This window comes from Anguilla anguilla, chromosome 10 (genome assembly GCF_013347855.1).
Source record: "Anguilla anguilla isolate fAngAng1 chromosome 10, fAngAng1.pri, whole genome shotgun sequence".
NCBI lineage: Eukaryota > Metazoa > Chordata > Actinopteri > Anguilliformes > Anguillidae > Anguilla > Anguilla anguilla.
In genome coordinates this window covers 44,931,675-44,947,810 of record NC_049210.1, presented here as the reverse complement: position 1 = coordinate 44,947,810, position 16,136 = coordinate 44,931,675, and the positions used below count along the sequence as shown (strand labels likewise).

Sequence of the window (16,136 nt, the reverse complement as noted above, 5' to 3'; positions counted from 1 at the left end):
CATGTCATCAGGCAGTCTACGTTCATGCTTAGGCATTTGGGGGAGGGGGGGGGGCGCAGGAAGACAATGTATATGATTATATCCTTCTGTGTGTATGTTTGAGTGTGAGTGTGTGTGTGTTTGAGTGTGTTTGAGTGTGAGTGTGAGTGTGTTTGAGTGTGAGTGTGAGTGTGAGTGTGAGTGTGAGTGTGAGTGTGAGTGTGAGTGTGAGTGAGTGTGTTTGAGTGTGAGTGTGAGTGTGAGTGTGTTTGAGTGTGAGTGTGTGTGTGTGTGTGTTTTTAATTGTGAGAGTATGAGAATGACTGCGGGAGAGAAATTCAAAATATTTCTATAGTATACAGAGAACCATGTTGTTTTGCTCAGCGTTGATTTAAGGATTGATCATCCATTCACCGGACTTGGTTTCACCCTCTCCAGTAAAACTCCAGCGTTCATCCAAATCTTCTGTTTGTCTTCATTCATTTACTGTGATCTGCTGCATGTGTTCATGCGCGCGCAGCTGTGCAGTGTATTGGCTAGTTAAATGTCCGTTGTTTGTAACTGTGTTGTCCGTGTTTTTTCTCTGTGAGTTTAAATTTTCCCGCTCTTTTTTGGCGCTGTTCCCGCAGCCTTTCGTGCCGCCCTCGGAGAGCAGGGTGGAGTACGACTCGGAGGAGAGCCAGGGCAGCGAGGACGAGGATGATGAAGATGAGGGCGAGCGCGGCGTTTTGGACTCCGACACGCCCGTTCGGGAGCACGCCAACCCCAGCTCTTACAGGTGCACGCTCTGCTCCCCCCCAAGGCCCCCTTCCCCCCAGAAATCGCCGCGCTGGGTTTTTTTCCACAAACGTCAGCGGTGCTAACGACCACCGCCCATGCTAACGAGCGCCGTCCATGCTAACGAGCGCCGTCCGCTGTTTCCCCAGCTGGTGTCTGATGCGCCTGGCCATGGTCCAGATGGTGCTGGCCAACCTGAAGTCCTTCTACCCAATGGCAGGCCACGACCTCTTAGGTAACGCCCACTGACCTTTTCACTGCTCGTCCTGAGCCTGTTGTGAGGCGGTTTTAATGACTGCCGTTTGATGTTTTTACTCGTTTGTACTGGCGAATGTGTGTGTCGGACTAGTGAGAGTTTTTTGGAAACTGAGTCCTGCGGGATTACGTCCTCTTTAATTTTCAGCACTGATTACCAAATGCAGCTGGCACCAACTGCGAAAGCTTCTCACTTATCCAACATGTAAAATATATTTCACTGGATTTAATTTGCTGATTAATATCAGGCGCCAATTACCAATTAATTCTGCAAGTTCCTTGATGGGCGGAACAACCTTGTGGATCGGATCCTTAATCACAAGCCTCCAATTGCCACCAGACTGAAATTAAATGGTTTATTACCTCCGTCCAGTAGGTTATGTGAGGACATCTGTCCATTTGTCCTGCCATCTGCGACAGGCATATCTGGAAAAGCAGGGGCCAGATTGCCCTGTAATTTACTGTGCTCTTTGAAGTTCAGAAGAGGAAAAAACCCAATTGATCTTAATGACCCAATGACCTTTCCTGTAGTGCCATCATCAGGCCAAACATAGTATCTCAAAGTAATGACTGGATTGCCAGGAAATTGGCTGTACATGCAAAGGGAGATTGTTGTGCCCCCACCCCCCCTCCCCTGCCCTTGGCACATGCTCTCTGCATTATACCTCTGGGCTGAATTTGCCCCCGGCCTTTTCTACAGCCCAGGAGCAGCCTGAGGGCAAAAACAGAGGCCCTGCGGTGTGCATTGATGCATACTCAGTACCTCAGTCCTCAGCGAGTCCTCTGCAGGTGATGCTGATTGTTTTCTGGGTCTCGCTTGTGTCAGAACGCCCCCCCCGTCTCCGCCCCCTCCATTTAGTTTTTTTTTTCCTTCACACACTGGGGAGAGAGACATTCTCCAGGTTGAGTATTGGAAATGGGTTTTGAGGGTATCCTCGAGTGAGCCTTTCAAGAGGACGTCTGAGGAGGTGTGGAGGCTCAGCGTTGCCATGGCCGCGTGTGCACAGCTGTTGGAGGGGCTGTGACTAATCTGGAAGAGGCACATCCGCATATATTGCTTCCTGTTCCTAAGCAACCGGTGTATAATTTATTGTGCTATTTTAGCCGTTCTCACTGCGCTTATGTCCACCTCTGTGCGTGCGTGCTTTATGTAAGATGTATGTTGAGTACGTAATGTGTGTGTGTGTGTGTGTGTGTGTGTGTCTAGTGTATGCAGTGTGCGTAGAGTGTTCAGTGTGTGTAGGGTGAGCAGTGTGTAATATCTGTATAATGTGTGTAGTGTGTGTGCAGTGTGTATAATGTGTGTAATGTTTGCCATGTGTATATTATATGCAGTGTATGTAGTGTGTGCAGTGTGTGTAGGGTGAGCAGTATGTGTAATATCTGTATAATGTGTGTATTGTATGCAGTGTGCGTAGTGTATAATGTGTGTATAGTGTGCAGTGTGTGTAGTGTGTGCATAGTACATGCAGTGTGTGTAGTGTGTATGCAGTGTGTGTGTAGTGTGTGTTTTGTGTGTATAGTGTATGCAGTGTGTGTAGTGTGTGTGTGTAGTGTGTGTATAGTGTATGCAGTGTGTGTAGTGTGTGTATAGTGTATGCAGTGTGTGTAGTGTATAATGTGTATAGTGTGTATAGTGTATGCAGTGTGTGTGTAGTGTGTGTTTGGTGTGTATAGTGTATGTAGTGTGTGTATAGTGTATGCAGTGTGTGTAGCTGCCCCTGTCCCGCCCTAACGCTGCCGTCCCGCAGACCTGCCGGTGGGGTCCCCTCTGTGCTACTCGGTGCTGAAGACGCTGCAGCGCTGGGAGCAGGTGCTGCTGAAGAGGCTGGAGATTTTCGGGGGGCCTCCGCCCAAGTACATCTCCGCCCACCCTCTGGACGACAGCCTCGCCTCCGGCCCCGCCCTCCTCCGCCACAAGGCCTTATTCGAGCCGTCCAACACGCCCTTCAGGTCCGCCCCCTCCCTCCCTCCCCCGTCCAATCACAGTGCTCCATGCCCAAAAGTATCTGGACACCCCTTGGTCTGGGGCTGTTTTTGTGGTTTTGGGCTAGGCCCCTTAGTTCCAGTGAAGGCAAATCTTAATACTACTGCATGCAATCACATTCTAGACGATTCTGTTCTGCCCCAAAAGTTTGGGGAAGGCCCTTTCCTGTTTCAGCATGTCAGGTGTCCACACACTATTGGCCATGTAGTGTACAAGGCTAATATGACGACACACTGTAAGAACGAGTGCACAAGAGTAACCACGACAACAGAGAAGTACAGTAAACTGGCTGAAAGTCTTGAAAGGCTAAAATCTACAGAGGCATTGCCTAGCAGTTATCCTTACGAGCGATAAAGCCCTTCTCGTTTAGTCAGAATGTAGAGCCTAACAAGGAACTGTAAAAGTGACGCCGTCTGAAGTTATGTTTATATGGATGCGAGCAGCGGTCTGCAGCAGCGGGGGGGTGAACGGCGTCGTTCTCCCCGCACGTGCGATGACTAGCGATGGCCCGCGAGAGAGGCGCGTGTCATGAGATTCGGCTTAACAGATGGAGCGGGGAGGTGAGGGGTGCGGGGCGGAGGACGCCCCCCCCCCCCCCGATTCTGATCACCGAGCTCGGAGACCTGAAGGACGAACGCGCGTTTAGAGGGAGAAGTTCGCCCCACGCGTCACCCCCAATCTGCCCACCGTAGAGCCTGATTAGAGGAGCGCTGATGAGCATCTCTGCAGAGTCCCATTGACATAATGAACAAAGAACTTTCAGTTAATTGGGAGCTTCGGGCAAGGGAGCCGTTGAACTGGCCGCTCGCGTTGTCTTTCAAGGTGAAGTTTAAGGGGTGGGAGCCGTTTATCAGGTTTAATTTGTATGGATTTTCTCGAGCAGGTCTTATAAACCCGGTGCATCAGTGTTCTCTGGTGCTTGTGTTGTATGCAGGTGGTAAAAAGAACTTGTTTTTGGGCGAATGTTTCCGTTATATTACGACTTTGGAACGACCGGCGGCTCGTCGTTCTTTGGGTTTTGATTGGTGTGCCTCCGGTGCCGCGAGCCAATGAGGCGCTGTGAACCGGTTTAACCCCACGATGCCCGCCGGCAGGTCCAGCCACCACTCGGCGCTGCCCGTGAAGAGGCTGTGGCAGTACCTGGTGAAGCAGGAGCAGGTCCAGGAGACCTTCATCCGCAACATCTTCACCAAGAAACGGGACCAGAACGAGGTACGGCTCGCGCGTCCCGCCCCCTCCTGCCCCGTCCCTCCCCACACCGCCCTGACGACCCCCCCCCCCCCCCCTCAGCCCGGGACGAGAGCGCCGGCGCACTGGGGATAGGGTTCGCCTCCTGGGTTTCGGGTTTTTTGGGTTACAGTTTAACGGCGTCTGTCCTCTCCTTGCTGGCTTTCTCTTGAATCTGTTTGGGCCTCTGATGCATTTGTGAATCCAGATTGGGAATTGGGAATTGGGCAGTACGCACAGGAAGGAACACGATTCTGTTTCCTGGTGAAGCAAAACGGATCAGATCACATTCATTAAAGGATCATTAAAAATCACTTAAATGAGTTCAAACTAAGTTTACCAACAGACTTGAAACCAGAAACCAAATATTCTGTGTCTTTAAAATATAGACTAGCATGCAGTGTGTGGTGCATTTACCTGCTTTTCTTATCCACTGTTCAGTTTGGGTTTTCAGGTTTATTCACGGTGCACTTCGTCATTGTCCCAACTCCATAAGTAAAAAAAAAATGTTGGGGCAGGGGTGTTAAGATGAATGAGAAATGTAATTGGTGTAGAAAAAATGCTAAATGCTGGGGGAAAAATGCTAAAAACGCAAAAAAAAAATTGAGGACAAGGCATTTGGCAGTCAGACGAGAGGCCCAAGTATTTCTGGATGAAAAACATGTTTTGTGTTTTCTCGATAATGAATGTCACTGCTTATGTTGCAAACTGTGTCACTCTGCACTCCTGTCTGTTCGGTGTCTACTGCATGATCTGTGTTGTAATCTAATTGCAATGTAATTAGTCTTTGAGCTTCTGAATAATCCTGGTAGTTGTTTTTTACTATATTAAGGGTCACATATGGGACACAGACGCATGTTGGATGATCCTTTGTGTTAATGTGAAGGATGTAAAGTGATCTGTAGTGGTATATTGAACAGTGTATAGAATAGTGCAGAATAAAGCTCTGTTTCTCAGAGCAGATGGTCTGACCTTATTTCATATATATATATATTCGTAGAGGGTAAGAGGGTTTCATATAGAAATTGAATTACACAATTCACAGGTGGGCATGAAACCTCCGGCCACAAGGGGGAGCCCCACAGACTGAGCAGCACTTCTGGCTCTTTTTTTTCAGTTTTAACGGCAAGGCAAGGCTGGAGGAATGTGTTCTTTCATACTGACACATCGGAACATTTACTATGACGTTTCCTTTTGAGGCCCTTACGTGACCCTTAAGAGACTTGCTTGTTTCTTTGTCAAATCCAATGAAAAGCTTTCACTGTTGGTTTTCACATTGATTTTTTTTTTTGACATAACCACCTGGAATCATTTCATGGCCTTAATCTCGATTCATTCATAATCAGGGTAAAAACATTTTTGACAAACATCCAACTGTGCTGGAAGATTTAGCTTAGCACTGGTGTGTGGAACTTATCAACTGTTAACAATCTAATTCTAGATTTCACTGTGTCCTGTTGACTTGCATGGTTCATCACGTTTGTTTTTTTTGTGTGTCTGATGTCTTGTGGCAACTCTAATGATTTAGTTGGTTGAAGATCGCAATGAGAATGTCAGATATTCTGTGACGGAGGAACCTAGCTTCAACCAGGTACTGATTACCACTAATCCAATGGGGGGAAATCAAATTTGCGGGACATTTGTCTGATTAAAAACATGCAGTTTTCATCCCAATTAATAATATCAGTGATTTTACACTTCAAATATCAAACCAATTTTTCAGAATTCAAATTTGATATATTTTATTTGTTGATTAGAATTTTCACATACAGCTGCATGTTTTTAATGCTGGGGCAACTTTGTTGTGACATTAAATCGTGCATCATAACAGAACGTTTTACTGTGGGAGACTTTTTACGTTCAACGTCAATTTGGTTGATTGCAGGTGTATTTCATTATAAAAGCAGCCTGTTTGTGATCTATGCAGAATGTAGGAGGGATTGATATATGACCAGAAAAGGACTGCTCTTTTTCTGAAAATATAATCTCAAAATAATTGTAGCCGAGGAATATAAAGCCTCATCGATTTTGCGTGCTTTTTATTATGAGAGGCAGTTGATCTAACAATTTCTTTATTGCGGGCCGATGTGCTAAAGAGCAGCTAAAGGTTGGATTGACATGAAGTGAAAGATGATTTGTATGTAAATGGCCCGCGTAGGTCATTTCCGAGCCACGGCTCTTTGACTGGACTTTGTAATTGGCCCAATAGGTCTTCAGAGGCCATGGAAGAGGCCCCAAAACAAGGCCTGAAAATGTCACATTGAATTTCAGAGGGCTAAGATTAAAAAACAGAAATGCCAAATAAAAAGCCTTTCACAGTTTTAATATTCATGTTGCGCCACGGTACGAACGGTCTCTTTCCTTCGCCGCCAGTTCCCTCTTCGTCTCCAAGCCGCGGCGTACGACTTGACCTAGAAGCAAGCGCCCCCAAAATGCTGAACGTCCACTGCCGTGGTCTCTTAATCGATCCACGATTTTATGTCTCAAGCATGTTTGTCGTTTGTTGCTTTGTCTTACGCGGCACCACATACTAACAGCTCTATAACTCAGAGTGAAGTTCTAATTCCATGTTTCTTCCATTGTACGGTGTATATTGTCCCAACGCGCGATACTGTAATTAAGTCTTTAGACCGGGAATAATCATTCTTGGTCCTGAGAGAACTCTGTGTCAATAGGCTTCAGTTCCCACTGGTCATGTTATCGAGCTAATTGTTCTCTCAGACCTGTTAAATTTTCCCTCTCCGTAAGAAAGAGATATTCTTTTAAAAAAAGGGAAAAAAAGCTGCTTGAATTGATCTGAAAGACCAGAGTTGTGTAATCCTGATTTTTAAGGTCATCGTGGAAGCTCTTCCCATGAGAGTGTGCTTCTAAAGGCCCCCCAAGATGCTACTGTGAGAAACTTAAGCACCCAGGGAAAGCGTTTGGTTGGACGCATCATTGATGCATTCATTGCATCAATGAATTACTGTTGCGTCATTTGCAGATCAGCTGCAAAATGCACCGCAGACTTCGTGCATGCTCTGTCTGGCCATCCAAACGCCCTCCCTGGGTTCCTTTTTAAATTGCTCACCCCAGCGAACTGTTTTCAGACTCCTTAGGGATACGCAGTTTTTTAAAAATAGTCGCACGAGAACAGTCATTTCTCAGAGAATGGCCGCTAGCTGGCCTTTTGAAGCTACGCTCTGCTGGAACGTGCTGGGGCTTCTCACGATTCTCCTCTGCTTCACAGATAGAGGCAGATCTGGGCTACCCGGGAGGAAAGGCCAGAATCATCCACAAGGAGTCTGACATCATCACAGCCTTCGCCATCAACAAGGTACAGACAGCGGGAGGAAGGCCCTGTTCCTCGAGGGCAGAGTTCCAATTGTAGTTCTTTTTTTGTAGTTTTTTTTGCCTTGCAGGAAGAGGCGGTTAAAAGTTAAAAAAGCACCAGTGTGTGTGTGTGCGGTGTTAAAAGTGGCGTCTGCTTATTTCCTGCAGGCCAACCGCAACTGTCTGGTCATCGCCTCGACCCACGACATCCAGGAGCTGGACGTGTCCTCCATCCTGGCCACGCAGATCCTGACGTGGATCGACGACGAGGCGGAGGCTGAAGCCAAAGGGTGAGAGGGAGAGAGAGAGAGACAGCCATTGCCACGGCAACCGGGGCAACCAGGCCGACGGGCGCTGCCTGTGTAGGATGTGGCGAGACGGGCAGGTCTGGCCTCGTCGCCCCGGTGACACGGTGCTTAATAAAAGTGTTCCTGCCGAGCCGTCGCGCTCACGGTGTGCTGTGGCGATGTGAACTTACTAACACAGCAGAGCAGCGACTACGGCAGCCTGACCGATTCGGAGATTTAAGGCACTTCTGTGAAAAACGCAAGCTTTGTGGTGAGGAAATGAAGTGGAACCTTTCTGTTGTGCCAGATTGCGGCATGTGTATTATCTGAGATCACACACCTCGGCACAGTATGATTGACAGATGTGCGCACATGCGCATGGTGTGGTCTTGACGGACCGAAGCCTGAAGGCCCGACTCTTTGCCGCGTCTCCAGGGGGGACGATTTCCTGGTGGTGCACGCGCGGGAGGATTTCGGCACCCTGCACGGAACCACGCCCTACACCCACAGCAGTCCCGGGACGCCCATCAACATGCCCTGGCTCGGGGGCGTGCAGACGGGGAGGGGCGCGGCCGTGGTGAGAGGAGCGGCCGTTTGTCTTTTATAACCGTACCCCCCCCCCCCCCCCCCCCCCCCCACGTGCTGTTACAAAGCTCTCAGAAACTGCCCCCATTTACCATAGGTTACATTACATTACAGGTGTATTTAGCAGACATTTATCCAGAGTGACTGACACAACTTTTTATACTAGCATTAGCCTTGCATCCATTTATACAGCTGGACATATACTGAAGCAAGGCAGCTTAAGTACCTTGCTCAAGGGTACAACGGCAGTGCTATGTGCTATAAGTAACCTTCCTCAGCCACTTCAGCTCTTCCTGTAACCTTTTAGTGGATCCACATTTCTGTCTAGGAAGGTCTGCGTAGTTCTCAGTCTAAATTTGCTGTTAAAAACGTTCATCGTAGTGCTGGTGTAACCGCCCTCGCTTGGACCAGTCACCCATCGTACTGACGGTTCAGTTCGGGACACGGTCTCGATGCGAATTTGTACTCTCCGAGCGTATGGGAGCTCGCTTCTTGATTGTTGGCTGAACAGCTGAGTTTGGAGTGAAATGCTGACCTTTGTGTTGGCTGTGTTCCCGCCCTACACAGCTAATCAAACGAAACATAAACAACGTGCGACGGATGACCTCCCATCCCACGCTGCCGTACTGTGAGTACCCGCCGCTCTCCTTTCTGGAACACAAGCGAGACTGCAGTCGTAACTCTGGTCGTAACTTCTTAGCTCTATGGTACATTTTTTTAAGCCGAATTGTGGAATGTGGTGTACTTGTCACTTGTTCCACTCCGTACTATACCAGATGCTGTGTCAAGATTTTGAGAGTTCCTCCATATATATATGTATATTTTAGGCAAAATTGCGCTTGAGAGAAAACCTTGTGTCACCAGCTGACTTGGTGTATTCACCTGCATGCTTTCCCTGGCGGTAATGTGAATGTTTTTCTGGGAAGCCTCGTAGTTAAAGTATGATTTCACACGCCATATGCGGCAGAACGTGCCGAGCGGTAAGTGTGAGCTGAACGTGCCGAGCGGTAAGTGTGAGCAGAACGTGCCGAGCGGTAAGTGTGAGCTGAACGTGCCGAGCGGTAAGTGTGAGCTGAACGTGCCGAGCGGTAAGTGTGAGCTGAACGTGCCGAGCGGTAAGTGTGAGCTGAACGTGCCGAGCGGTAAGTGTGAGCTGAACGTGCCGAGCGGTAAGTGTGAGCTGAACGTGCCGAGCGGTGAGTGTGAGCTGAACGTGCCGAGCGGTGAGTGTGAGCTGAACGTGCCGAGCGGTGAGTGTGAGGTGGTAGCGAGCGGGCGGACCCGTGTGATGATGATGTAAGCGTCTGGCTGGCTCCTCCCACAGACCTGACGGGCGCTCAGGACGGGAGCGTGCGCATGTTCGAGTGGGGCCACTCCCAGCAGATCATCTGCTTCAGGAGCCCCGGAAACTCCCGGGTCACCCGACTCCGCTTCAACTACCAGGGCAACAAAGTGAGCCACAGTACAGTTTCCCTTATACGCTGGGTCTGTAGGTGTACAGTGTTTGTGTGTGTGTGTGTGTCTCTGTAAGTGTGTGTGTGTGTGTGTGTGAGTGATTGAGTGATTGAGTGATTGAGTGATTGAGTGATTGAGTGTGAGTGAGTGTGTGAGAGTTTGTGTGTGTGTGTGTGTAAGAGTGTGTGAGAGTGTATATGACGATGTGCGTACATGCACGTGTGTGTGTCTGTGTGTGTGTGTGTGTGTGTTGTTTACAGCTCCATCTGTGCTTGTTGCTGTGTGTGTGATGACTCCTGTTCCTCCTCCTCCACAGTTTGGCATCGTGGACGCAGACGGGGCCCTGAGTCTCTGGCAGACCAACACCACCGGGACCGCCCCCAAGCCCTACCTGGTGAGCGCCGAATCTGCGCGGCTACGGGGTGGGCTGTAACCCCCCCCCACCCTCCTCCCCTCCTCCTCCCCCTGCCCCCGCCCCCACCCACCCCCCCATCTCCCTAACGCAATGTCACCCCCCTCCCCTCTCAGACTCTGCAGTGCCACAACAAGACGGCGCACGACTTTGTGTTCGTGGGGTCGTCCTCCCTCATCGCCACGGCGGGGCTGTCGACCGACAACAGGTACGCCGTCAGAATGCAAACGGGCGCTAACGCTCCCTAGACAGGAAGGAGTACAGTGCTAATGCTCCCTGAACAGCTAGCCGTGCGGCACTAACCCTCCCTAAACAGCTAACAGCTAGCAGCACCGTGCTAACGCTCCCTAAACAGCTAATAGCTAGCAGCACAGTGCTAACACTCCCTAAACAGCTAACAGCTAGCAGCACAGTGCTAACGCTCCCTTAACAGCTAGCAGCACAGTGCTAACGCTCCCTTAACAGCTAACAGCACAGTGCTAACGCTCCCTAAACAGCGTGGGGCTAATGTTCCAGAGACAGCAAACTGCATTTTTGCTGCTGTAATTATCCAGTCAAAGTCATAGAAGGTCGTATGGAAAGTAATGACGCAAGTGGAATGACGACTGAGTCATATTCATGATGATAATAGTCTAATTAAGTCGCCTAATTACTCATCTTGATTGTCTGTTGTGGCAGCAGGCAGTGACTTGCACAATAGCAGTAAGCTCGTCTTTAGCCGGATTGGTGGTGAGCTGTTGTCTGCGAGCTGTCGGTACATGCTGTCTGCGTCGGTTTGAGTTTCTCTCGTTTCCGTAGGAACGTGTGTCTGTGGGATACGCTGGTGACTCCGGTCAACAGTCTCGTCCACGGTGAGTCAGCCCTCCGAGAGGGAACAGGAAGTTCAGCCGCAGCGGCAGTACACTTAGCATTTGCTCACAGCACCAGTACGACACCATTGCTTCTCCTTCTGTCGACTGAGTGCAGTCCCATCAGCGAGTTATTACAGTACATTACATTACAGGCATTTAGCAGACGCTCTTATCCAGAGGGATTTACACAACATTCTGCATAGCATTTACAGTACACTGCAGCCATTTATACAGCTGGATATGTGCTGAAGCAATGCAGGTTAAGTACCTTGCTCAAGGGTACAACAGGAGTGTCCCATTCAGGAATCGAACCTGTGACCTTCAGGTTACAAGGTTCCTGACCCATTTTACTGCACCGTCGCCCATGTTGTGGAGGAAGCTGTGGCGTGGGGGCGTAACGGTAGCTGCTGCTGGTGTCAGTGTGGTTTAGGATCAGCGAAGGGGGCAGAAAGCGGTTTTGGGCAGAAAGAGGAGCTGGGTGATTAACCCCAGGGCTGGGAGGTGGAGAGAGAGAGAGGTCACCCCTTCCTTTCGTTTCCACGGTTACAGCGTTTAACTGCCACGAGTCGGGGGCGACGGTGCTGGCGCTGGCCCCCAGGCAGCAGCTGCTGATCTCGGGCGGGCGGAGGGGCTGGATCAGCGTGCTGGACCTGCCCCTGCGCGCCCCGCGCCAGAGCTTCCAGGCCCACGACTCGCCCGTCAAGGCGCTGGGCGTCGACCCCACCGAGGGCTGCTTCGCCAGCGGCTCGGCCGAGGGCAACATCAAGGTGAGCCCCGCCCGGGACCCCCACCCCCCCGCCCGGGACCCCCACCAGTCCACCCCCCCACCCCCAGAACAGTCTGTCTACCTGCGTCACGTCTGCAAGGCTGACCGATGGGGTCGTGACACGACCGCTTTTCTCCTTGGAGTAGAGCAGTGTTCTGTACTCATCGAATTACCGATGCCACAAAAAATTTCAATTTCTGCCCCAGTAATCAATGTCATTTCGACCTCCTCGAGGGCGGATTAGACCGTCCAACTGACATCAGAATGTTTGGTGGGCAGTTTGTTTTGCGGGTAGCTGCAACGCGGTTACCTCTGGTTTTATCTGCGAAAATGAAAAGTATTGGCCAAAATGGACAGTCGTCTTTATATTATTTGCATATCACTTGAGTATTGAATTATATAGAATGGTCTGGATAATATTGCATAGAATTTGTACAAGCTGGTTCTTTCTATCATGGACCTGTTATTTGGGCATTGTTGTGGTTATTATGGTGGAGTCTTAAATGTAAAATTGCACTACTGCTTTATGAATGAGCTAGCTTGACTGTTCGTGGACAACGAAAGGTAAACCTGATTTGAATTGAACAGCTGTTTTGAGTATAAAAGACGCATGTGTGATACACCGCGTGTGTTGGCTGTACGCGGTGGTTTGGGATCGTACGTTCGCAGTTCCTTTTCCCTCCCGGGTCGCGGTAGTAACGCCAGCGCCTCTCCGCGCAGGTCTGGAGCCTGTCCACGCACGGCCTGCTGCACGCCTTCCCCAGCGAGCACGCGCGCCAGTCCATCTTCCGCAACCTGGGCACGGGCGTCATGCAGATCGAGGCGGGGCCGGCCAACCACGTCTTCTCCTGCGGCGCCGACGGCACCATGAAGATGCGCGTCCTGCCCGACCGCTTCGGCGTCGCCGGGCGGAGGAACGACGTGAGGTTCGTCCTGTAAAAGGGGGGGGGGCGGGGCCTACGGGCGGGGCTCCGCCTCCGCACAACCCCCAAAGGGGCGGGGCCTCTGCTGCAGCACAACTGGCGGGAAAGCTTGGGAGGATAGCACAAACTTTTGGTTTGCGATTTTAGTCGTTAGTCAATTAAGCCGGCTTGACCTCCCACCCCCCCACCCCCACCCCCGCCCAACCCTGGACCCTACCGTCCCCCGAGTTCATGCTTGCCTTCGGAAAATTGGGGAATTTTCTTCGAGAGAAAGGAATTTCATCCAGCGTATTATTTTTTTTTATTTGAGGAGTGCTTGGGGCCGCGTTCGTTGTTTTAAATTTTTATTATGTAGAAATGAATAGAAGCCCTTTCCTGCTAAACGTAGACAAAGCAATAATGGCGCTACACGAAGAAGAGCTGAAGCACGTCCTTGGGCCACTAGGAGACAAGGACGCGACTAAGGCGGCCATTGTAGAAACCATTAAACGTAGACCAGAATTAGAAAGCCATTATTTAGCCTTGACAACAATATTGATATATTAGGCCTTTGTGTACAGTATTATTGTGGTAATGTGAATTATTGATTTAATACCTTCCTGTGGTAAGGAAGTGGTGGAGGTGGTCATACGTTAGCCTGTCACAGTTATGAAGTTTTAGAGTTTCTAAACGCCTACCCAGTGCTAGCACAAGAGTACTCTCGCACTGTTGCTGCAAAAATGTATATTTACTGCATCTGGGGGTAAAACTGGAGGACTGCCTGCCCTCTGTAAATAGTACCGTACAGAAGAGGAATTCAAGTTGATTAACTGCTTTATTGGGTATTAATAGAGTGCTTTACGATGAAATAATATATTAGCAAGGTATACTTGAAAAACATTTTGTGAAATATAAGTAATATTTATGAATAGTGCTATTTGTGTACAAAAAAAATAATTTAAACCAGGTGAGATAGGTAGCTGCTGACTTGTCATGCTTCAACTTCCTGTGCTAAAATAACTCAGGAGTCCGCTTTCTCCTAAAAGCTTCATTCTATCAAATGGACGCGATTTCTTCTGTTACAGCGATTCCCATAATGCAAGCACACACTGATTAACGGGTTCCGTGAAGCGAATCATTTAAGGAACAACTCTTTCAGGCAAACGTACGTGGACATTTTCGTATCTGCTTCATGATTTAATGAATATGTATTTTGTTGCAGAATGCCAAGACATATTACCCACTTCTGCAGGGGAGGGGGGGTGGTGAGTGGGGGCGGGGGCGGGGGGTGCAAACAGAATCAAAATGACGATCACCTTTATTTGCTTCCCTTTAATCTAATGTGAATACGTGCAGATAAATCTAATTTTTATAATGCATAAACTGTAAATCAAACTGTATTATATAAAATGGTAACGATATAATAAATGACTTTGATGTAACGGACTTAATCATGTGGCTGTAATTACACTGTTATGCTGGAGTATGAGCAGGTAAAGAGTGAGTTTGTCGTGTTTGGTATGTGGACTGTGTGGCTCGTTACCTGCAGTAGTCTCTCCCTGCCTGTCCTCCTTTTGTCTGCAGTCAAAACGAAACGCTGCGACAGAGGACCCTGACTGCAAGGTTTTGTTTTGTATACCGGGGGAGATATTCAATTCAGTCCACACTTTATTTGTATGGTGCTTTTTGAAGACACTGTCACAAAGACGCTTTACAAGCGAAACGCAGAAGAGAATTGGGCAAAAAAAAAAAAAAAGTTGTGAGGGAGCTGGACTCATCGCTAGAAAAGTCTAAAGACACTCATTCCCCAGGAAGAAGAAAATCTCAGGACTGCGGTGTATCGGCTACAAAGCGGTTTACAATCAAAAGTTCATCAGTCAGCTGCGCTCAATCGACTTGCGACTTGCGCTCAACATAGCGGAGAAGAGCCTAGCGACCCAGAGCCAGGGTCACGCTGCAGAATGGTTATGACCCCATAATTACCGCCTGCCCGTCTCTACTGGACCTCCAACACAAAGAAATGTGATTCTGCATATTTTATTTTATTTTTTTTTAATGAAAACAACCCAGAATTAATATCCTGGGCTTCGGTCTTGGACTCGGTAACGAGCCTCGCCTCTTTGCGGTTTTCGGCGTGAAGCGCATGCTGATCTGACACCGCTTTCGTTAGCCGCCGCCGCGGAGATGCTTGTGAGGGCAACTTCACGAGTAACGAGGACAGCGAAAGGAAAAACGTAAATCTGCAGGAGGAGGGTTCGCCAGACGAGGCTCACGCAGGTGCAGCTCGAATCTCAAAGGTAAAGAATGAGGCCGCGGAGGGGGGGTGGGACACACACACACACACACAAAAGCTCTATGAATTTCCTGTCAGAAGCTTCCGTGAAATACCAGCGGGCCCCCAGAGGAGAGCCGCAGGTGAGTCACTACTTTAGTACCTTTGGGCAAGGTAATAAATTACAGAAGGGCATTTGCTAAGCAGATATATTTAAATAATGCAGCGTTAATATGAAACTCGTTGGCTACACGTGGGTGTTGCTATGGTTCAGTAATCAAGCCAAAGCAATTTACTGTAATCTCTGAATTGAATTTTTTTTTTTTTTTAAACAAATATTACACGAGCATGACATACCATATGGCATTCTATCAATTTCCACCTATCAATAATGGGATGGCCATAGTGTATATACTGTACGCTTTCAGAATGCTCATGAATACTGCCTTGCTGTCCGGAAGTAAAATGCATTACATCTGACATTTACAGTACACACCCGTATCTCACAATTTTCCAAAGGGAAAAAGAACTCCACTTCATCTGTCATCTTTGCCAAAATAATCTTTATTAATATTTCCGTTAATTACAAAAGCATTTCACGAGCGACTGTCCACTCCCCATGCCTATTCAGATTGATTTGCGAATCTTGGCGATTGTTTATGGTGATAGTGTTTCGGGAGCAAAAGCAGCATATTAAATGGCTATTAGACAATGTAAAAATAATTGTGTCCATGATCTCGCGGATGTGAATTTTCCTGATTAATCAGGAATTCCGACCTGAAATCATGATCCACGGATCACGGTCTAGAGAACAGTTAGGCGGTTAAACCATTTGATCGTGACACTGATTCCAGGAAAAAAGATCAAAGCCCATCTGGACAGATTCACACTTAAATTTACAGTTCACACATTTCTCAGGGTTCTCGCATGTAAATCAATGCGTACAGTACCTGATGCAGAGGTTTCTAAGGTCAGTCAGAGCGGGTTAATGCGAATCACATTTCCTCACAGAGAAGGATGACTAAAGCCGCGTTTCCACCGCAGGAACTTTACCCCGGAACTAGGAACC

At 48.7% G+C, this 16,136-nt stretch overlaps 1 protein-coding gene across 5 annotated transcripts in view; it reads left to right on the top strand.

The window, feature by feature from the left end:
- The window catches only part of dmxl1 (Dmx-like 1), a 48,560-nt gene extending 34,319 nt beyond the window's left edge, over positions 1-14,241 (top strand). For 3 of the 5 annotated variants that reach the window (XM_035379767.1, XM_035379764.1, XM_035379765.1), the window contains exons 31-45: positions 609-757; positions 906-991; positions 2,763-2,964; positions 4,093-4,210; positions 5,754-5,816; positions 7,455-7,541; positions 7,706-7,827; positions 8,260-8,401; positions 8,977-9,037; positions 9,734-9,861; positions 10,181-10,258; positions 10,393-10,484; positions 11,075-11,127; positions 11,677-11,894; positions 12,614-12,832. In XM_035379767.1, the coding sequence (XP_035235658.1) occupies positions 609-757; positions 906-991; positions 2,763-2,964; positions 4,093-4,210; positions 5,754-5,816; positions 7,455-7,541; positions 7,706-7,827; positions 8,260-8,401; positions 8,977-9,037; positions 9,734-9,861; positions 10,181-10,258; positions 10,393-10,484; positions 11,075-11,127; positions 11,677-11,894; positions 12,614-12,832 (1,818 nt within the window). Of the gene's footprint in view, positions 1-608; positions 758-905; positions 992-2,762; positions 2,965-4,092; positions 4,211-5,753; positions 5,817-7,454; positions 7,542-7,705; positions 7,828-8,259; positions 8,402-8,976; positions 9,038-9,733; positions 9,862-10,180; positions 10,259-10,392; positions 10,485-11,074; positions 11,128-11,676; positions 11,895-12,613 lie in introns of all 5 variants that reach the window. The other 2 variants (XM_035379766.1, XM_035379768.1) reach the window with 2 other exon arrangements.
- Positions 14,242-16,136: the final 1,895 nt, after the last annotated feature.